Source organism: Eschrichtius robustus, chromosome X, assembly GCF_028021215.1.
Source record: "Eschrichtius robustus isolate mEscRob2 chromosome X, mEscRob2.pri, whole genome shotgun sequence".
In the NCBI taxonomy this organism is placed as follows: Eukaryota; Metazoa; Chordata; class Mammalia; order Artiodactyla; family Eschrichtiidae; genus Eschrichtius; species Eschrichtius robustus.
This window is the reverse complement of record NC_090845.1, coordinates 117,032,645-117,056,069: the sequence shown is the minus strand read 5'-3', so window position 1 is coordinate 117,056,069 and position 23,425 is coordinate 117,032,645. Positions and strand designations below refer to the sequence as shown.

The window sequence follows — 23,425 nt, the reverse complement described above, 5'->3', positions numbered from 1 at the left end:
AGTAACTCAAGCTGATAGTCTGTTTACCAATCTGCTGGATGAAACCGTCCCATAACTACAGCTTCTCACCCAAGGTGAGTTGGTATTTTTAGACAGGCGACTGGGGGGAAGGTAGCGAGGGAAGCTGGAGGGTGATCAGGGCTAGCGCAGTGGTGCCTCTCAGCCAGAAACTCTTTGGAAAGTGCTCTGTCTTTAATTCCTCAGTAAGACGTGTCCTACATTGTTGAAGTAAATTTACTTTTCTTTCTTTAAGCAGGAATGAGAATATGAGAGACAGGATTTGTCACTCCCTTATCTCATTGCATCTGACCACTTTGATTATCTCCGTCTGGCTTTTAACTGTCTTCATTTCAATAATCAGGACTGGCAAATAACCCATCCACGTGTGTTTGTTTGTTTTTAAGTGGGCGTATATTTGCTCTTCAGTTCATAAAATGTGCAAATAAACTGACAGATAGTTAATGGAAAAAACTCCAGGGGGAAGGGAACTCCTTTTTAAAGGAGACTACATTTAAAACACATTCTCGTAAATCTCTCTTGACTAACTGGCATCTCACATCATGCTGGAAAAATGTACGGAGGGAAATCTTCAGAGCCTCGCGAGCTGAGAAAGTAGCAAGCTGAGAAAGTAGAAAGATTGCCGAGTGTTTGAAAGGGTTTAGGGTTTCATCTGAAGAGCAGCTGCACCCCACCACGCCTGTGCTCAGATACACCGAACACCAGAGAGGCGGTGCGCTGGAAATCGCCCCGAGTGCAGTGATGGCGAACCCCACGTGAGAGGGCACGGCTGCCATCCACGCCTTCTCACATCCGGCCCCGAGTTATTGACCTGGGTTTCCTGGCAGTCAGTGACTTAAGACCAAAGCGCAAGACAAGACCCTTCCCTGAGCACTGTGGGTCATCACATGATAAAGATGGGGGGGGGGAGAGGGGGGATGGGGGGGTGATGTGAAAGCAGGAGAGGTTACCTTAGGTTCCAGAGCAGTGCTTCTCCAGAGAAAAGTCTAATGTTTATGGTTTGCTCAGATAACAGAAACTAACAGGCTTGTAGAGCACAGTTAAGGTTTACAAATCACATTTACATATCTTATCTCTCTTGAGAAGTAATACGAGACTTTGGTTCTAAATAACCCAGTATTGTCTGCTTCCGGGCAGAGCAGTGAAGGTCTGGATCAGGCGCTGCCCTTGCTCGGAATCCCCACAGCACAATCCCCGTAGCACCCCTCAGATCCCCCGTCCCCTGGGTTCTTGCCTCTCCTGTGGCATTTGCCACACTCTAACTTGGATACGGTTATTTTTGTACCCATCTGGTCTTCCTGACAGGATAGAGAGCTCCTTGAAGGCAATGGCTGAGTTTGCCTCACCTCTGTACCCGCCGCAGCACCTGGCCCAGTGTCTAGCAGACAACAGGCGCCCACCGCATACGAATTGCTGCTCCTCCTGAGACCTCTGCCAGGGCCCGCCTCCTGCAAGACAGAGAGCGCCTTGAGGGCAGGCTCCACGTCTTCCCCTGTATCCCCAGTGCCTGGCCTGCACGGCTCTCAGGACATCAATAAACGTTCCTAGTGCTCAGCAAGTAATTAATGAATTTAATTACATCGCACTAACCATACGTACCACGAGCCCTTCCGTCCAGCTGTCGCTGCCACACGCAGCACTCGTCCACTTCGGGGGGTTATTGGTGGTAACCCATTTCAACTGAAGTGTTTTAGAAGGACTCAGGTAATTATAACAAAGATAAGGACCCAGAATTTGATATATTTTCAACCCTATTTTCCCCCAAAAGAGCACTCTGGAAATGGCAAGGGTTAGAAGAGGTTTTAGGGAAAGAGGAAAAAGTCGTGAGGTGAACAAGGCAGGCTGAGAGAGACTGGTGGTGAAGAACGCTGCCTAAGTGTGTATTCAGGGCCCTACACCCTCTACATGCCTGCTTGCCCGCCTGCCTGGGGCCTGAGAAAGGTGAAGCCCCCCGCCCCCCGAAAAAGAAATCAAATTGAAAAGGAGGCCTCCTAAACTTGGTCTTAGGCTTAATACTGAGGAAAAAAAGATTTGAGGATTACTTACCTTGTTGTTAGTCAAAAGGGGGCTTCGGATTTCTCCCCTGGGTGACCTAAGCTGTAATCTGTCTCTATAGCCCTCTGTTAGTACTTCTTCCATTTGTGAGGAAATTATAGTGACTGCAGAAGCTTGACTTACTTCCCCTAATCTCTTGGCAGAGAAATTAAAAAGACAACAGAAATTGCTGTTCGGCTGGAATTCTGCATGACATAGGGGGAATTGATTGGGACAAATCAATTGAAGAAAACAATCTCTATTTGAGGAGAATGCATCTTTAATCATGGTAATCCCTTTAGTAAATTGCTTTCTCTGGTGACATGGCATACCTAATTACAGTTTGCTCATTTTGATTTTCCCTTTACCGTGTTGCTTGCTGCTAATGCAGTTGTGGATTTGCAGGCTGAGCAATGAACTTATTAGTGGCATTAAAAACTCAGCCAAGTGGGTCTCAGGACCAAAATGTCGCCACTTTTAGAAGTGAATGAGAAGTCACAGAACAATTATATTTCTTTGGCGCTTCCTCAGAAGACCTATTTTCCATCCCCTTAATGATTTGGATTCTCTTCTCTGAGAAGTATTCTCAATATCCTCCTAAAATTGTGAAAATAAAAATGGAATACAATAGTAAAATGGGTATAACCAAAGACCACACTGACAGCTTATGTACTAGGATTTGCTCCACAATCCAATTTATGTAGTTTAGTGTAACATTAGTTTCCTTGATGAAAAGAAACTCTACTGCCAAATCATGTTCAACAGTGGGTCATTGTGACTCCCAGGTCTTCTGTGGCAGTTGTGCCCAGCCAGATTTGTCATAACTTGGAAGAGCATACTTTGTTTTAAATGAATGTCAGTTTTAAAAGTAGCTGTTGCAGTAGGGTGATAACATGATGATTTTTTTCCCAAAGATGCCTTAATAGCATCCTATGTCTTTGATATCCTCTACATCATCTTTTTTTTATATATATATAGATTTATTTTATTTATTTATTTATTGGCTGTGTTGGGTCTTCGTTGCTGCCTGTGGGCTTTCTCTAGTTGCGGCGAGCGGGGGCTACTCTTCGTTGCGGTGCGGTGGCTTCTCTTGTTGCGGAGCACGGGCTCTAGGCGCGAGGGCTTCAGTAGTTGTGGCTCGTGGGCTCTGGAGCGCAGGCTCAGTAGTTGTGATGCACGGGCTTAGTTGCTCCGTGGCACGTGGGATCTGCCTGGACCAGGGCTCGAACCCGTGTCCCCTGCATTGGCAGGCGGATTCTCAACCACTGCGCCACCAGGGAAGTCCCTACATCATCTTTTTAAGAAAAAATACATTCATCTCCTTACTCTCAAAATCTTCGCCAACCAAGCTTTCCCAACTTCTGTCCTACTGTCCTGCAACTTACCTCCTATGCAGCCTCCATTCCTACATGCCAGGGTTATTCTAGGAATATACCTGAAAGAAATACACCATGTATTCAGAGGTGTATATCAGAGGATGTTCACTGCAGCATCGTTTGTGCCAGGGAGAAATTAAAAACAAACTAAGTGCCTATCAGTGGGAAAATGGCTAATAGTGCCCTTATATTCATTCATACTGTGGAATTTCTTGCAGTGATTAAAAGGAATGAGGCAGTCTACATGTATTAACATGCAAAGATTTCCAAGACCTTGTAGCATATGCATATGCATAGAAAATACATTTACCAGTCATTACCTCTGGGGAGTTGTGGAAGGGGGCATGTTGAGAAGGGGGCTTTCTTTTTTTTTTTTTTTTAACTCTATATACTTAGGTATTGTTTGAATCTTTAGCTTCAAGAATGTATTCATGTGTTGAGTAGTTTAAAAATTAACAAAATAAAAGGATTGTATCCACTGTGTGGAGGATGGTTTGCATGAAGGAGGCGACAAGGGAAGCTGTGAGTCCAGGAGAGAGATCAGGAGAACGTAATCTAAGCAGCAGTAGGAGCAAGCCATGGCACTGATAAGGGGACGAAGTCACAAAATATTAAGAAAACAGAATTTATGGGATGTGAGAATTAATTAGACCTGGAGGATGAAAAAGGAGGAGGAATCTAGGGTGACTTGTGGGTTTCTGGGTTGGGCAACTGGTTGGCTAGTAGAGGCCTTTACTGAATCGGGTTGGGGGCAGGGCGGCAGGGGCCCACCGGAGGAAGAGCAGCTAAAGGAATAGAAATGCTATGTGGTTTGTGGCTTGTTGAGTCTGAGTTGCCTGAGGGACATCCAGGTAGAAATGGCCAGGAGCAGTTAGATCTCCAGAGATGTCTGAGCAAGACATAGATTCGGGACTCCTTGGTGATAGATAAAACCAGGGCCATGGATGAGAGCGTTCAAGAAGACTTGTCAAGTGAGAAGAGTGGAGGGTCAAAGAAGAATGAGAGAACACACCCATCTTTAAGAAAAACAGCCCACACAGCAGCCTGAGAATGATTAGAGGAGGGACCCGGGAGGAAGTAGTGTCAGAAAGTAAGGGGAACGCCAAGTTTTAAGACAGAGAGTAGCCAACAGTATTGGATGCTGCAGAGAGCTCAAGATGAAAAGCTAAAAAGAAGCCATGGAGGGATTAACTGTAAACTGGCATGAGGGGGCTCACTGGGTAAAGCTCAATGGCTGATAAAAATGTTCTAAAATTGAATTATGATGGTTGTACACCTCGCTAAATTTACTAAAATTCATTGAATTGTACACTTGAAATGTACTTGAAATGGGTGGTGTGGTATGTACTCAATAAAGTTGTTTAAAAAGTAGAAATGAGGGAAAAACAAAGAATCTATTGGAATTTAGTTTGCAGCAAGCTCTGATTCCAAGCAAAACTTTTCAGTCTAACCTCTTCTTCCTAATTGGTTGGGAAAAGCCCCATGAAATAAAGACAGGACGTGCGCATTACTGATGCCACATCCCTGATCCTACCCCCACTCTCTTGCAATATCAAGGACTACTTCACATGTTTGATTTGCTTTTCACCAAGCAATAAATATTACCACCCTATTCCCAGTCTTCCTTTGGGTAATTGCAGTATACTTGCTGTGTTTATTATTTATTCTTATTTATGTATTTATTTATTTTTAGCATATATTTCCAGTTTAGGGTGCCAGGCTATAAGGCCCCAGTTCTGATCTGTTTTTGTTGTTCTTAATCGCATTTTAGTGTGTTTAAACGTGGCCTCTTTATTGGCCCTGCAAGGCCTTCACTCTGAAATCTCATCATTCATTTTCTGATACCTCTATTATGCTTATAGGCTGATGCCTTGCTCTTCTCAGTCATTTCCCTTCTTAAATTGACTTGGCCAATGAGATGTATTTGTCTTAGTTAACAGGCACATTTGCCATGTTCTGTAGACAGTTAAAAAGCAATATGGAAAACTTCCGCCCTTTCTTAGTTATAAGGAACTGGGACTGCCATTGACCCTATTTTTTTTTTTTAATAAATTTATTTATTTTTGGCTGTGTTGGGTCTTCGTTGCTGCACGCAGGCTTTCTCTAGTTGCAGCGAGCGGGAGCTACTCTTCGTTGCGGTGCGCAGGCTTCTCATTGCGGTGGCTTCTCTTGTTGCGGAGCATGGGCTCTAGGTGCGCGGGCTTCAGTAGTTGTGGTGCGTGGGCTCAGTAGTTGTGGCTCACGGGCTCTAGAGCGCAGGCTCAGTGCTTGTGGCGCATGGGTTCAGTTGCTCCGAGGCATGTGGGATCTTTCCGGACCAGGGATCGAACCCTTGACCCCTACATTGGCAGGTGGATTCTTAACCACTGTGCCGCCAGGGAAGTCCCCCTATTTATTTTTTATTTATTTATTTTTTAATTGAACTATAGTTGATTTACAATGCTGTGTTAGTTTCAGATATACAGCAAAGTGATTCAATTTTTTATACACACACACACACACACACACACACACATACATATATTCTTTTTCAGGTTCTTTTCCATTATGGTTTATCACAGGATATTGAATATAGTTCCCTGTGCTATACAGTAGGTCCTTGTTGGTTATCTGTTTTATAGATAGTAGTGTGTATATGTTAATCCCAAACTCGTAATTTATCCCTCCTCTCCCCTTCCCCCTTTGGTAACCATACGTTTGATTTTTATGTCTGTGGTTGACCCTATTTAATTAAAGTGTTTATTTCTTGCCAATTGCATCTTCTTTTTATTTTGGCTCAATATCTTCCTGCTGCTTTTTATCCTCTTTTTAGTGAGCTGGCTGCCACTCTTTGTAGTAGAATTTTCCTTTTTCCGTTTTACATCTTTTTAGCTATGGGTTTGGGCCGCTTGGCATCTTTTCACCTTTCCTGGTCTCCCTGTGGGCCTGCCTACTTTGTCCTTATACCACAAAGCTATTTGTATGAGGATCATCCAGCTTTTTATCCTCAATTGCCTTCCCCTTGGGTCCTTCCAGCTTATGTCCTAATCATGTTTCCCAAATGAAATTTTTCCATCTGATGCCTCTTCTTTTCTTCCTCTGGATCATGAGTGTTAGCATTATGTGGCTGCATTGAACAAGGTGTCTACCACCTGCGAATTACTGACAATTGTTTCCTATTGATAGGAAAAAAATTTCCATGGAAACAATTCCCGAGTTGGCTGCTCTGTCTTCTATATAGGCAGTGTCCTCTTATGACCATCCCATACCATATATGCACATTTCATATTGCCTGATAAATAGTCACGTTATTTCTGAGACTTAGCCCCTACCTTAGTAAGTGGGACAGACTTTGTGGTTCTTTCTCCCCACCCTAGGCAAGTCAGTAGTTACTCCCTTAAAATTATGTCTTGGTTGATAACTCTTTGGCAAACTTAAAGCCCTCTTCTCTAAGCTAGTCCTGGTCTCCAAAAGACACTGATCCCTTTCATTGAGAGAGAATCCAAAGCAGTCTCTTTAGATTCCTCTCCAGACAGTGTCTGTGTCAAAAGGAGGAATGCAAAGGTCACTTGAACCCTGTCCCTTCACCCTTCATTTCTGCCATGAGACCTCTGAAGACCTGAATGAAATCCTAGAATCTCAGGCTTGGAAGGGTCATCAGAAGCTATTTACCTTCACCCCCTCATTCGATGTTTGAATCCCTTCACCGGTATCTCTACCAAATGGCTGTCCAAACTCATGGACCACCTCCAGAGACAGATCTCACTGCCTAGGCGCAGCCTATGCAATTGTCAGATTGCACTAATTATTAGAAAGTTCTTTATTTCTTTTAAGCCCAAATCATTTTCCCCTTAAAAGAATGACAAAGCTGAGAAACAGCAGTACTGAAATGGCATGGCTATGGAGCAAGAAGAATCTGAGATGAGAAAGAGAGAAGGAAAATAACAAAGGGGCTCCAATAAAGATGTTTACAAATAAAATAAAATGAAAATAACAAAGGGGGCATGTGCAGTGCAGGGGATTCGGCAGTGCCAGACAAGGAGGTCGGTGGAGCGAGGGGGGGCAAATGAGGGCATCTGAGCTGAGAAGCAGGAATGGTGCTGATGGGTAAACAGGAAGGCAGTGGAAATGTTGATGGAAGATTAAGGAAGGAGATACTAGAACCTCTTCTAAAACAAATGGAACCCAGGTTAGAGGTTTAAATAAAACTGCAGAGGAACAGAAAAGCATCTTTTTTTTTTTAAACTATCAGCACTATTATTTTATTATTTTTTATTATTTTTATTTATTTTTTTTTAAATTTTATTTATTTATTTATTTATGGCTGTGTTGGGTCTTCGTTTCTGTGCGAGGGCTTTCTCTAGTTGTGGCAAGCGGGGGCCACTCTTCATCGCGGTGCGCAGGCCTCTCACCATCGCGGCCTCTCTTGTTGCGGAGCACAGGCTCCAGACGCGCAGGCTCAGCAGTTGTGGCTCACGGGCCTAGTCGCTCCGCGGCATGTGGGATCTTCCCAGACCAGGGCTCGAACCCGTGTCCCCTGCATTGGCAGGCAGATTCTCAACCACTGCGCCACCAGGGAAGCCCCAGAAAAGCATCTTTAACATTCAGAATCCATCAGAGGAGTCCAGCCTTGCCCTTTGCCTAAGGATATGAAAAAGATCACTGTGGAGACAGGAGAGAATGTTTAGTAGAGCAACAACTAGACAGAAGAGAAGGCAATAATTGGACACAGGAAATGAGTTTAAAGAGCAATGGAAGGAGAAGAAGAAGTGAACAGAGAAATGGAAAAGGGGGGAAATAAAAACACAACTTTTAGGTTAAAGAATTGTATTTATTCCCATGACAGCACGTAATTGTATTTTCCTGGCAGTCATCCCACAGACCTCTGCAAAGGGAAAGGGGCGCCGGCATGTGTGACTGAAAGCATTGAAGTCTTATTGCTTTGTACTTATTACAGCCAAGCGAGGGACTTCATTAGTGAAGCTATATTTTGATGTTGCAGAGACAGGCAATGAAATGCCAATCACCAGCAGCCCCTACATGTGGGAATCGGTAGCAATGGAAAGGACAGGGTGTGGCCCAGGGGTGCGTACACTGTGAGGCAAAGGCAAGCGTCAAAGGTATGGGAACCCAATCATGATGGTTCGAAGTGAGAAATAAATGGAACCTGCTCACCAGAAATCCTGTTTCCTACACAACGTGGCACACAAAATACTGGCATGTATCCCCTGCTTACATAGTAAGGCATCGGTTCCAGGCAACAAAAGGAGTAAGAAAATAACCTTGTAGGGGCTTCCCTGGTGGCACAGTGGTTAAGAATTTGCCTGCCAATGCAGGCGACACAGGTTCGAGTCCTGGTCCGGGAAGATCCCACATGCCGCGGACCAGCTAAGCCCATGCGCCACAACTACTGAGCCTGCGCTCTAGAGCCCGCGAGCCACAACTACTGAGCCCGCGAGCCACAACTACGGAAGCCCGCGCACCTAGAGCCCATGCTCCACAAGAGAAGTCACCGTGATGAGAAGCCCGCGCATTGCAACGAAGAGCAGCCCCCACTCGCCACAACTAGAGAAAAGCCCGCGCACAGCAATGAAGACCCAACGCAGCCAAAAATAAATAAATAAGAAATAAATTTATCAAAAGAAAATAACCTTGTAGATTCCACCCACACTGAGTGCAGTGAATTGATGCTGTGGGTAATGAGAACTGCCTGTTGTCAGAGAGCTTTGGCATATAGAGGTCAGGGTTTGAGCCCTGCCGTTTGCTTCCTGCACCACCTCCACCATTGGCCCTGCCTGCGTCTTGTCTTCATCATAGCTCAGTGGGACTCCTTCCCCTGAGGAAATCATCAGTTGATGAAGATAGACTCCTTGGGAAGGGTATCTACTAAGGAGGTAGCCCTTCACCTTCATATTCTCTGTAGACTGGGGATATGTGTTCATTTGTGTGGCCATTGATTCATGCATTCATTCATTCAGTTTTTCAGTGCCTGTGCTAGCCAAGTACTGCGTGGGAGCTACAGAGAGGAGTAAGACTCGTTTCTTCCTGTGAGGGGGCTCCCAGTCTAGCTGAGTGACTAACTCTACTATGCTGCAGATTGAAATTAGTGCTATGATAGAAGTACAATCCAACTGATAATCACAGAGGGAAGTGATTCATCTGGGCTGGGGTAAGAAGGGAAGGAAGGCTTCCTGGAAGAAGTGTCATGTAAGTTGAAGCCTGAGAGAGAGCAAAAAAGAGAGAGATACCAATCCAGGCTGAGGGAACAGCATGAAGACAGACATGGGAACCTCCAAGTATACTTGCCATTTTCAGCAAATGATAAATAGGATGGTATGACAACAGTATATGGTACTTGGAGAAATATACGGGCAGTTGAAACTGGAAAGCAAGACAAGTTGAGATGGAGAAGCTTGCGAATGCCATGCTAAGGAATTAGGACTTGATCCCACATGCAGTAGGGAGCCATCAAGGATTTTGAGGAAGAGGGAAATTTAATTCAACATGGGATTGAGGAAGAGAGTACTATCTTATGCCTGCTGTCACGGAATAGAACATTCTTTCTTCCTGGACAGCAGTGGGCCATTGGAGAGGAATGGGTATCATATCTAGCTGGGGCATTGAGAACTGTGGCAGATGGGAAGTACATGGGGAGAGAGGGGCTGAGGGAGAGAGGAGAAATGGTCACGGTCCAAAGACAGAGGAGGTGGTACCTGTGGGAATGTGAGAATGGCAGCTTACGGACAGTCCAGATCCAAAGATGGGAAGGAAGGAGGAGGGAGCCAGGATGACAATGTGTTCTTGCAAGTAAATTGAGGGGAAAATAGCCTCAATTCCCCAAATCCCATTGATGATGAGGGAGGCATTTCACAACTGGAGAGGTTTTAGGGAACAGATTTAGATGGAACAACTTAGAGAGGCTTTTCATCTTTCATTTATGAGGACACCTGCCTACTGTTGATTTCTGGCCTGTGATGTTCCCACACCCAGGCTGAGTGTTTTCAGGGACTTGTGCCATTTTGACCCATTGGCTATTGTACTAGTAACTTTCCTTTGCTGTTGGACATCGCAAGCATTTTAGTTCTCAGGTACATTTTTTGTAAGATCCACCATGGCTGATTAAAAATGGAAGATTACCAGACTTTGGGTTTTCCCATTCAAGTATATCTAAAGCCCTGTCTAAAATACTATCAAAGAGCTTTTCATTAAGCATTTTGGAGCCTGGGCTCCAAGAGACTATAAGGCTACTCCCTCATTCTCCTGACCGCCCCCCGCCCCCCAGCAATTTGATTTGGCTACACAAAGTGACATTTTGTGTTCTCCTTCTGCATCCTCAAAGCCCAATGACAGCATACCTCTGTAGCTGCATCATGCTTGAAATTTACATTATAAACAGAGCTCTGTGAATCTACACCATTAAATTTTTTAAAGTAGTGAGGACAGAGTGTATTCACTCCTTCATTGAGTTTTTTTAAAAAGCATTTTCAGCTTAGCATCATTTGCGTGACTCACAAAAGTAAATGTAAGTTTCCTGAGGTTGTATATAAATTTCTCTTAAAATAGCCTCAGACTAAAACCCGTGACAAAAATTGCCTTCTTCTTTCATTCCCAATTGAGGAGCCATATTTGCAATTCTAAGGTAGTGCTTAAATATCCATTTTAATTCATTTGGACAACTTGACTTTCAAAGCACTGAAGGAGTACCATTTGGGGGTGGATGCTTTGGTATCAGGTACGTTCACACATCCCTCCACGAAGTAAAATGCCAGAGGAGCAGTGCACTCACACCCCCCTTAGGAACTAGGATGCACCCCGAATCTTTTGGTTTCTATAGTGTTTTAATCATGGTAAAATATATATAACAAAACATTTGTCATTTTAGCCATTATGTATACAGTTCACTGGCATTAATTACACTTACAATGTGTGTGCAACCACTATTGCCAAAATTTGCCTAGTCTGCCTATTTATATTTTAGGTAAATGGAATCATATGACATGTGCTATTTAGTGACTGGCTTCTTTCACTTAGCATCATGTTTTTGAAGTTCATATACCTTGTACATGTAGGAATGTACTTCATTCCTTTCTATGACTGAAAAATATTCCATTGTATGGATAGACCACATTTTGTTTATCCATTCATCCATTGACGGACACTTGGGTTGCTTCCACCTTTTGGCTGCTGTGAATAATCTGCTATAAACATTGGTATACAGGTATCTGGTGTCTCGTACAGGTTGTTAATGCGTCAGAGATAACACGAATGTAGCATTTCCAAAGGCCGTCTTGAGTTGGAACTCTGGAGGCACCTTCTCGTGAAGCTTGGTTGTACAGGTGTTGTGACACTGATAGCACTGCCACAATACCTCAGCACAGTTAGGATGGCAGTGCTTCATTTCGCTCGCTGTCAAACTTCTCCGAAGGCTAATCAGTATTCAGTGAATCCACATCAGCTCCCACTCTCCTCTCAACTCAATACTCTCTGGTTTTTGACCTAAACACCTTACTGAAACTTTTCTCAAAAATCTCCCGTAACCTTCTGGTTGACACTTCCAGTAGCTTCTTCTCAATCCTTACTTTCCTTGACCTCTCTATAACATTCCACCATGCTTCTCCTCCTCTCTTTAAAGTGTTCTCTTCCCTTGCCTTTTATCTATTTATTTGTTTGTTTACTTCTGGCTGGGTTGGGCCTTCATTGCTGCACGCAGGCTTTCTCTAGTTGCAGCGAGCGGGGGCTACTCTTCGTTGTGGTGCACAGGCTTCTCGTTGTGGTGGCTTCTCTTGTTGTGGAGCACGGGCTCTAGAGCACACGGGCTTCAGTAGTTGTGGCTCGCGGGCTCAGTAGTTGTGGCTCAAGGGCTTAGTCGCTCCGTGGCATGTGGGATCCTCCCGGACCAGGGCTCAAACCCATGTCCCCTGCATTGGCAGGTGGATTCTTAACCACTGTGCCACCAGGGAAGTCCTTGCCTTCTAGAAGCCTGTTCTCTGCATCTTCTCCCCTGGCCCTGGCTGAACAGTGTCTCTGTCACCAGCTGCTTGTATTCCAGTGACTCTCAAGCCCATTACTTCCCATGGGAATCAGGTAACCCCTCCTGTGGGAAGGGAAGGCTTTGAGGAACTGTGGTTCCTGTGGAGCTGTTAGGTAGCCTCGGGTGAGAAGGATCTGTAGCCATGAGAGTAACCGTCGTGACACTCCTGTGGAAGGTGATGATAATTCTAGGACCGGTGGAGGAAGGCCAGCACCACACCACCCACTCACACTGTCACACTTTCCAGGATGGAGCCGTTCTGTTTCTGGGAAGATGACTTGACTCATGGTGTACCTAAACAAGCATAGTAGTGGCCCACATCATAATAAGATTCTACAGTAAAATGATCTGATTTCCAAAGGGATTACGTGGTATTTTTTATTGTTCCTTCCTCAATGGCTGGACGCAATAGTGAAGCATAGTTCGTGGCTGAATCCCCTGGACACCGTTTTGTATTCGACGCCAAGCAGGCTGAGCCCCAGTTAAGGGCAATCACCGTGGCGTTCCCCTCTTGACAAGGAAGTTGTCATCGAGAAAGCTACCTTAAGTCACTAATCAGGACTATGTGAGTCAGAATGCCCAGCTTTGGGAGTGTACCAAGCCCAGGTGACTCAAGTGTCCCAGCAGTGCTTTTAAGACCTTTCCACCTAAGTACCCCATACAGGCAGTGAAGAGTGGGAATGAACACCTGTCCCTGAGGATCTGGGACATAACCTCAAGGTCCTAGTAAACAGGAAATATCTTATGAAGTCTTAAATGAGTTTGCAGATAGCGCACTTTCGCTCCATCATACAGCCTTGCATGTTTCAGTATAAAATAGTGTGCTTTTGCCCTAAATCCCAGGGGAGAAGCATGCCATGGCTTCACGTACCCACAGCCCACTGCAGTGTAACCTGAAGGTACACCCACCCCAGACCGAGAAACAGAGCCTATAGGAAGAGAGGCCATGCCTATGCTAGTGGCAGAATCAATTGTATTCTTTCAACATCCCAGCATTGTAACTGAGGTTATTTGCAGGCTGGAATTAGCTGTAAGAAATGAAGTGGGCATCTCATTGCCCCAGCCCTCTTCCAGGAGAGGCGATTGGATCATTCCCAGAATTTACAGTCATTTAGCTGGCAAAATTGGCAGCTCGCTTGTCAAGGAGGCATGTTGTGAAATGGGCCCTAAAAGGAGTCCCATTAGACCAATTAAAACCAGAGGCCTCAAGTGTGCCATTTCCCCCTCGTCTGATCTATGAAGAAGAAAATCTAGACTCCCGCAGACCTGAGGCTCATTAACAAAGTCACTTTCCTCTGCTTTCAAGTCCAAGTAGTCATTTCACACCTGAGAGTTCAGAAAGGTTGACGGGGCGGAGGCGGGGGGGATTGATGGGGCAGGAAGGAAGGTTGTGTTGAGGGGAGGACAAGGAAACCAAGATCTACTGGGGATTCAGAAGCAAATGGCGGGGCCCGAAGGCCTCTGTGGGAAGGGGCAGCAAAGTGAGCAGTAGTGCAGTGAACACGATTTCTAGTGCTTTCCCCAGCTTCAGCCTCTGGGGGTCTACCAAGCAATGTACTGAAGGTTTCGCATATTCACGTCCTGGGGGCCAACTGTGCACAGCAAATACAAGACGCAGGGAGAGCAGTATTGCTCTGTTGCCATATTAGGGCCGGACTGAAGCCATCTGCTGGTGCAGGCTTGGCAAGCAGCAGCGTTCGCTCCGCTGGTAGTGCGATGGCAGCTCTTCCTCCAGGCTGCCCCGTGGAGTTCGCCCGCTGGTGTGGGTAAGGCCCCTGTAGCAGCGCCTTGCCCCGCTTGATGCCCACGCCATCAGAGGGCGAGCATTAGAATCCTATCATATGCTCAAGACCCCGGTGGCTCTGTAAGGGCCCCAAGGCTCGTCTCGCTGGCTGACAGATTTTCCCTGGCTGCCTGTGTAGCCCAGGCCCAGCAACTTCTCCCCCAACGCTTGGTGTGTACTGCCTTTAGTAGACGTTATTATGCCAGGGTTTAAAGGAAACAAAAACGGTCCAGTGTGGATTTATTTATGGCCAGGGTCTCTTATCCACAATTAGACCAGCTTAAGAAGAAAGAGGATTCAGAACTTGGTAGCTGGTGGACATCACCAGAACGACTCACATCCCAAGGGAAGCAACTGACCGCCTCTGCCTGCTCATAGGTGCTCTGGTGGGGGCAGCCCCCTTGGCTGCTGTGGGTAGAGGAATGATTGCAGCCTGAGCAGACTACACTCCTCACTGGGCCCCAGGAGCCTTGGAATCAGAGAGGAACAGAACTACTGATAGAAGGAAATTTAGAGTTCATCTAGTTCGATACCCCGATTTAGCAAAATGGGGTGACTGAGGCCCGGAGGAGAGGGAAATGACTTGCCAAGGGTGAAACAGTAACTCAGTGACTGAGCCTGGCCTGGAACCCAGGGCTCCAGACCCCCAGGAGGTGCCCTCTTCTTTAGGAACTCTCCTAGGAGACTGAATAACTAAGCGCGGGGGGGCGGGGGGCGGGGGGCGGGGGGCGGGGGGCCCTCCCCACTGAGTGCTTCATCCAGTGCAGAAAAACTTTTCCACACGAAGTGCAGACCTTAATGACTGATGATCATTTAAAGGGATTATCTAATCTGCAACCCAAAGGATTTAAGAGCAAAATGAGAGTCAGGGCTGAGTGTATAATTAGTACAGATTGTTGGGTCTAACCCACTGGGTGTAGTTAAACTGATTACAAATAGAAACAGATTTTTGGATTTAGCATGAAAATTTCCTTGCTGGCCCAAAAGGTTCTCACTGACGTTCAGCTGCAAGACAAAAGACAATTTATGCGCGTTTTACAATATGTACCTAACCAAACAAAGATATATTCTGGAAAATCACTGATAAACATAAAAATATGAGTGATTTAAGAGTATGGTTTGTGGTTATTCCCATAAGGCATCTGGTTCGTAGCAAAATGAGAAGGCTTTGGGTTTGGTGTAGATTTAGCTTCTTTGTAGGTTTTTAATTTTTTTTTTTAATATTTGCTACTGGCTGATCCCCAGATACTGTTCCCACAGGCTTCTTGTTTCTCCCAAGACAACATGTCTGACAAGTCTCTCCCGCCCACTTAGGGCTGTCCTCCAAACTGTTAACAGTGATTTCTGAAAAACACAAAACAGATTGTGTGGATTCCTTACTTAAAAACCTGCAGTGGCTCCCTATTGCCCACAGGAGAAAGTCTTAGCATTCCTAATCCACCATGATTTGGCCCTTACTTACTTGTCCTTCCTGCCCTGCCTTTTATCACCCGCCAGGCAACACACACACACCACAACGACGTGAACGCTACATTCCTTCCCTCCGTAGAGGCTACTTGCTCCTATTGAGTATGCCCTATCGACTTTCTCAGATATTAATGATTTTTCTCAAGCTGAACCCTCTGCCTGAAATGCATAACCATCTCTTTCAGCCCTGCCATAGCTCCACCCATCCTTCATGGTGCAGGTTATGGCCCAATTGTCCCAAGAAGCCTTCCCAGAACCTTCTTTTATTTGGAATTTTTCTCTCTCCCTTCTGTCACCCTGGTGTTTCGCTTGTGCCTTTATCCGAACCCTTTCTGCTTTCTGCCAACTGTCTTGTTGGTTTGTCTACTGGTCTGTTTTCCTTGCCAGACTGTGGGATTCCTGAAGGCAGACGCTAAGTCTTTCTCCAAGCTTCTAGCTCAATGCTTGGGCCATGTAGGCTACTGTTAAGTTTGTTGAATTAAATTGGATTATATTTCTCCCATCCAGGAATGTCCATAGTTATCTTTAACCAAAACCCTATTTCCTCTGTGTCCCATAGTGCTTCCTTGTCATGCTAAGCTGTCCCCTTCATCTCTAATCTCCATGATGGTGGCCCAGGCCCAGAGTGTGTCTTTGCTGGAACTCCCATCAGTATCAGCTACAGGAACCCAGCTATAGGGTTGGGTGATAAAGCTTTGCTGCAGCTGAGTGGGAAGCCTCGGGAAACCTGTAGCCACAGCTTAGGAAGTACTAGAAGGTATTATTCTGAATATTCCTTGGGTCTTTTGGAGGTAGAAGACTTGGCCCAGCTTTGTGCCAGGGGTGCATGATGGCCTTGGCCATCATTGCTGATTGCTTCAGGTAAACAGAACTGATATAATGCCCATTTGGGGTCCCCAAACCTAGAGCTCTTTTCAGTATTTCACAGAGCTTAATAAAGCTACTTAATCAAGTTTGTGATCAGTTCTATGTGGAAACACTGACTTCTCTCATATGCTTTTTTTTTTGATGTACAGTTGATTTATACTGTTGTGTTAGTTTCTGCTGTACAGCAAAGTGATTCAGTTATATATACATTTTGTTAATATTCTTTTCCATTATGGCATATCACAGGATATTGGATATAGTGCCCTGTGCTATACAGTAGACCTTGTTGTTTATCCATTCTGTATATAAATAGTTTGCATCTGCTAACCCCAAACTCCCAATCCATCCCTCCCCCCATCCCCCTCGTCCTTGGCAACCACAAGTCTGTTCTCTATGTCTGCGAGTCTGTTTCTGTTTTGTAGATGGGTTCATTTGTGTCATATTTTAGATTCCACACATATAAGTGATATCTTTGGTATTTGTATTTCTCTTTCTGACTTATTTAGTATGATAATCTCTTAAGTCCATCAGTGTTGCTGCAAGAGGCATTATTTCATTCTTTTTCATTGCTGCATAGTATTCTGTCGTATATACGTACCACATCTCCTTTCTTAGCTTTTCTTTTTAAATTTTATTGAAGTATAGTTGATTTACAATGTTGTGTCAATTTCTGCTGTACAGAGTGACTCAGTTATACATATATATATATATATCTATATATATATCTATTCATTTTAGTATTCTTTTCCATTTTGGTTTATTGCAGGATACTGAATATAGTTCCCTCTGCTGTACAGTAGGACCTTGTTGTTTATCCATCCTATATATAATAGTTTGTGTCTGCTAATCCCAAACTCCCAATCCTTCCCTCCCCCACCCCTCCTCCCCCTTGGCAACCACAAGTTTGTTTTCTATGTCTCTGAGTCTGTTTCTGTTTTGTAAATAAGTTCATTTGTATCATTTTTTTAGATTCCACATATAAGTGATATCATATGATATTTGTCTTTCTCTGTCTGACTTACTTCACTTAGTATGATAATCTCTAGTTCCATCCATGTTGCTACAAATGGCATTACTTCATTTTTTTAAATTTTAAAAAAAATTTTCTTGGAGTACAGTTGATTTACAATGTTGTGTTAGTTTCTGCTGTACAACAAAGGGAATGAGTTATACATATACATATATCCACTCTTTTTTAGATTCTTTTCCCATATAGGCCATTACAGAGTACTGAGTAGAGTTCTCTGTGCTATACAGCAGGTCCTTATTAGTTATCTATTTTATATATAGTAGTGTGTATATGTCAATCCCAGTCTTCCAAGTTATCCCTCCCCCCTCTTACCCCCTGGTAACTATAAGTTTATTTTCTACATCTGTAACTCTGTTTTGCAGATAAGTTCATTTGTACCCTATTTTTTAGATTCCACATACAAGCGATATCATATGATATTTGTCTTTCTCTGTCTGACTTAGTATGACAATCTGTAGGTCCATCCATGTTGCTGCAAATGGCATTATTTCATTCTTATTTATGGCTGAGTAATATTCGATTGTATACATGTACCACATCTTCTTTATCCATTCATCTGTCAATGAACATTTAGGTTGCTTCCATGTCTTAGCTATTGTAAATAGTGCTGCAATAAACATTGGGGTGCACGAATCTTTTCGAATTATGGTTTTCTCCACATGTATGCCCAGGAGTGGGATTGCTGGATCATATGGCAACTCCTCTGTTTTTAGTTTTTAAAGGAACCTCCATACTGTTCTCCATAGTGGCTGTACCAGTTTACATTCCCACCAACAGTGTAGGAGGGTTCCCTTTTCTCCACACCCTCTCCAGCATTTATTGTTTGTAGATTTTTTGATGATGGCCATTCTGACCGGTGTGAGGTGATACCTCATTGTAGTTTTGATTTGCATTTCTCTAATAATTAGTGATGTTGAGCATCTTTTCATGGGTTTTTTAACCATCTATGTCTTCTTTGGAGAAATGTCTATTTAGATCTTCCACCTATTTTTTGATTGGGTTGTTTTCTTGTTGTTGAGTTGTATGAGCTGTTTGGATATTTTGGAAATTAAGCCCTTGTCCGTCACATCATTTGCAAATATTTTCTCCCAGTCTGTAGGTTGTCTTTTCATTTTATTTCATGTGTTTTTTTAGTTATCTTTGGCAGGATATTATTTTCCCTGAGTTTTTTTTTTTTTTTTTCCAAGAAGGAACCCATTACTATTTACTCACTGCAGTATACTTGGTATATGTACAAAATTTTTCAATTTGTATATGATATAGTTCCATATGAGGTTCAGAGTCAGCCCTGCATTCAAAGAACACCTCTGCCACTTACCAGCTGTGTAAATACAGGCAAAAAAAGTAACCTGAGCTTGAGCTTCCTCATCAGTAAAATGGGAATTATAATACCTACTTCATAACATTACTGAGAAGGTTCGATTACATGAGATCATGTATATAAAGGGCTTAGCACAGTGCCTGGCACACAGTGAGGACTCTAATAATTGGTAGTCATTTGTATAATTTCAAAACATGGGTTCCAAGAGATAGACATAACAAAAGAGGTATTTGGTGGCAAAAAGATGAGAAACTACTGGATCTAACATAACTGCTGGGTTTTCCATAACTGCTCTAGTAGACAAAACTGTGCAGTGTTCATGGATTATTTGAAGAGCAAGGTAAATAGTGGAGGAGCTGAGTGGCCACATTGGTAGACGTTGTTTGCTTAATCCTGATGTTAGGCAAGGGGGATATCTGGAAAAGGAATCTGAAGGCGCTGCTGAAAGTGCTCTCATTCAGGTCAGCCCGAAAAATACTCCTCTTCATTTAAGTTGAGAAGTCGCCGTGAGACTCAAGGCTGGGCTTTCAACAGATCCAGCCATATGTGTTCTCGACTTTGGTGAAATCCGATCGGGACCTAAGCCTGCGCTATCCTTGCCGACTGACAGCTGACCTCGGCCTGCTCTGTGCGCCCTGCACCGTTCACCTTTCAGAGAAAGAGGTCTGGTTTCCAAGTAGAGCATTGCTCTTTGTTCTTTTTCTCTTTGATTTTCTTTGTATCTATTTATTCTGGGGGGAGAGGGAATGGATATTATTAGTCTACCGATTCACTTTTCCCTCAGTAAGAGGGTTCCCTGGAAATTTTGATTTGCGTTATTATCATCAGCACTCAAGAAGAAACACTTTCTCAGCTTCAGAAGAGCAAAATGTGGTCAGATTCATATCTATTAAAAGTTAGGACATCATTTCCTTGTACAGCAATGAAAAATAAGTATAGTTAGTTAGTAACAAAATAGAAAAATTACTTGTATCAAATGTGATAAGCAAAGGACTCAATAAAATATATATTCAGATTAATAGGGAAAATATCAATACCCATTAGGTAAGAAGGCAAAGGATATGAACTGTTATTCACTGAGAACTAAAACACAGAAAAAGTTCATCTATACTAGTAATCAAATACACTCAAATTAAAGAAACTTTGAGATATCATCTTATACAGACTACAGTATCTTTTATTGGTTCCCTCATCATTGCTGGTGGCATTATAAACTGCAGTAGCCCTTTGGAAAGTAGTGTTGCGGGCCGTGTAATCAGATCCTCTGGCTTTGATCACCTTGACCTTGCTGCCTGCTCTAAGGAATGCCAGCCTCAACAGCAGCCGTGGTCCTCGGCCCTGCTCTGCACACATCCTGGACCAGCTGAGTCCTTACACTTTCTTCCTGTGACTTACTTACTGCGTGTTTCATCCCCTGTAAGAGGAGCTCTTCCCTTCCTCTTCCTTCCTTCCTTCTGCAGAATCCCTGTCATTTCCTCTGTGCCTGTTGCTATGCATCTCCATGTCCCCAAGGGATCTTTCTGGCTCCATTGGCCACAGGACAGTTGGCTGCTGAGGTCACTCACATCACATCACCTTCACAAGCTATTGAAATAGAAACAAACATTGGTGACCGAGTCCAGAAAAGCCAAGGGAGTAGATTTGAACTCTAAATCTGGAAAAGCAAATCTAAAAGAAACTGAGCCCTGGGCCAGGACCAGCTGTCTTTAATTTCCTGACAAACCACTATCTACTTAGATTTACCCTTTGGGAGGTTTTCGCGTTAGGCCAACCCCAATACCCCAATTTCTTTTCAGAATCATGAGCATATCTCATAAACGGTAGGCAGTCGAAGAAAGAGGACCCTTACCCATTAGCCTTTCCTAATTCTATGCATTATATTGGGCTGGCCAAAAAGTTTGGGTCTTTCCACTTACAGAAAAACCCAAACGAACTTTTTGGCCAACCCAATATCCTGTGTGGGTGTGGATATGTGTGTTAGGGGTGGGTGGTGAAAAGACCATATAGATAAAAGAAATATTTCTGAGAAAAATAAAACAACTTCCAATGGCAAACTACCCTATCATCAACTCTAAGGCAAGGCCTCCCAGGGGAAAATCTGAACAGGGTGCAGGGCCCAGGAAAGGTACCCTGGGAGACTACCACATCCCCTCTCCCACCAACACACACACACACACACACACACACACACACACACACAAGGACACGCATGTAGTCACCCACATGGCACCTTACGTTTGGATACCTGTGAGATCTGGTGAAAATGACCTTCAAGCGTGGCCTTGCCAGGTGGGACATGTGGAAAGGGCCGGTGTGCACTCGGGGGTGTGGGTGGAGCCAAAGGTGGGAGGGGAGCAGCCAGTTCGCCCCCTGTTGGTGGGATCTCTGGCAGGAGCACCAGTAGCCATCTTCCTCGGGCGGGCCCCGCACGTAACACCCCTGGCTTCTTCCCATCTCCTGGCGGCCTTCGCTCCAGCGAAAGGAAGAAATCAAAGCTGGGGCATCCCAGCAGTGCAGACAAGCGCTTGGGCCGTGAAGGGTGCAAACCTGAGGCTGTTGGTAAGCCTGTATTTAAATTCTTTCCTTTCTTTCGGCAGAACTGGCTTATGATCTGGACGTGGACGATGCTCCTGGAAGCAAGCAACATGTGAATCAGAAGGACAATGAGATAGTTGCCTCTCACAACCTCGGGAACGGCCCTTCCCCGCTGAAGATTCTCACCAGCTTGGCAATCTCCGTGGTGTGCTCTTTCCTCCTGGTGCACTGACTGCCAAGGTCACCGCACACGTGCTGCCCTTCAGCACCCTGTGGTCTCCCTCTATAAAGGGAACCACCTTTTTCTTTTTTTCTATTTTTTTATCTTATGTACCTCCTCCAGCCATTAAGTAGAAGACTAACCATGAGTGACGTTTTCGAAAATCAAATGGTATCTTTATGAGGACGGTAAATTTTAGTGGTAGTATAGATTGTCCTTTTGCAACGAAAAAAAAAAAAATTCAAATTGTGCCAAATTATTTTCCTATGTTTGGCTGCCAGAACATGGTTACCATGTCTTTCTTTCTCTCTGTCTTTCCCTTTGCATGGATTTCTTTGGAAAAAAATAAATGCTCAAATAAAAATGCGTTGAGTCTTTTTCGTAAGCCCACGTACGTGGTGACCGTGCAATGCTTTCCCCCTCCTCACCTAGCTTTCTACTCAGTATAAGAAAATCCCCCTCCCTCGCTGCCTACCTTTTGGGTATCAATCTTGGCTCCAAGCTCCAGTCAAAGCCAGTCTGTCCCAACACACACCCAATCCATAATCTCCATTTACAAACAGGGTAGAGTATCTGGCCTATGAAACTAAAGGCATCTCAGAAAAGTGCCCCCGTCTCTCTCTACAAATTTCACTTCGCTGAAAATGTTTTGCCCGACTAGAAATCCTCTGTATGTACACAATTAATATCCTTCCTTCCCCCAACCCAGAGAGGGGAGCCCCAGTAGTGCAAAGTAATTCCCCAAGCTTCTTTGCTCCCTGTCTCCCTTCTCCAGGGGCTGCCACGTGGCAGGGCCGGCAGTTGCCCTGGGTCAGGTTGCAGAGGTTGTCACCGGGAAACCCGGGATTTATAGGAAGCAACACGGCTCTTGGCCTCAGATGGGCTCCTTCAACAGTCTGTTCCACAACTAGGCCTTGCGTACCTGTTGGCTGTCAGGCACTGTACCAGCTGCTGGAGATGATACAAAACTAAACAGATTGGATCCCTGCTCTCATGGAGCCGAAGGTCTGACACCAATACTAATTCCAACATCAGCTTTCTGTCAATTGTAGGTCCAGTGTTATTACTTAAGACTGCCTTTTACACATACGGCACACAAGCAATACTGATGCTGATGCTGATCTCTGAACGTTCCGCTGCCAAAGATCCTCAGGAATGACCGACTTGCCACCGTTTCCAATGCCGGGCTTATCGCCCACTTGCCAGGTTGGGTCACCAGAAACACTGTTGACTCTAATGAGTGGGAACTCAACTCCCACCTGAGGGCTAAGAGGGGCGAAGCTGGAGGAGGAGGAGGAGAGAGAGGGGCTGAGGCACAGGGCCAGAGTATGAGTCAAGGTCAAGGAAGGACTGGAATGTCCCCTTTGACACTGGGAGGCGGGCCCAGCCAGGCGCTCCCATTTCTGCCCGGTGGCAGGAGGTGGCAGGAGGTGAGCCCGCGGGAAGCAGGCAGGGGAGTTTTACAACTTACCTTTTCCCCTCCGGCTGTCACCAACACACTTTCATCAGGGTCTCCTGTGGAGCACAAGTTCCCGATAGCCATTTTCATCCTTTGCAGAAACTTTTGCAAATGCCAATTAGAAATGTTTGGTTTAGTGTTGCCTTCAGTTGGTCTTGTTGAAGTCAAGGCTACGATCGGTGGTATTTGTTAATATGCTTTCAATGATTTATAGCTGTTGGTAAGACTTGAACTGGCATTATCTTTGTCTTTTAAACATCGTTATTTCTGTATTTGAATGGGATTTGTGAGAATCTTTGTTCTTT

At 44.6% G+C, this 23,425-nt stretch overlaps 1 protein-coding gene across 2 annotated transcripts in view; it reads left to right on the top strand.

The window, feature by feature from the left end:
- The window catches only part of GPC3 (glypican 3), a 432,614-nt gene extending 410,644 nt beyond the window's left edge, over window positions 1–21,970 (top strand). For both annotated transcript variants that reach the window (XM_068533011.1, XM_068533012.1), the window contains exon 8: window positions 21,504–21,970. In XM_068533011.1, the coding sequence (XP_068389112.1) occupies window positions 21,504–21,673 (170 nt within the window). In that variant the 3' untranslated portion in view covers window positions 21,674–21,970. The remainder of the gene's footprint in view (window positions 1–21,503) is intronic.
- Window positions 21,971–23,425: the final 1,455 nt, after the last annotated feature.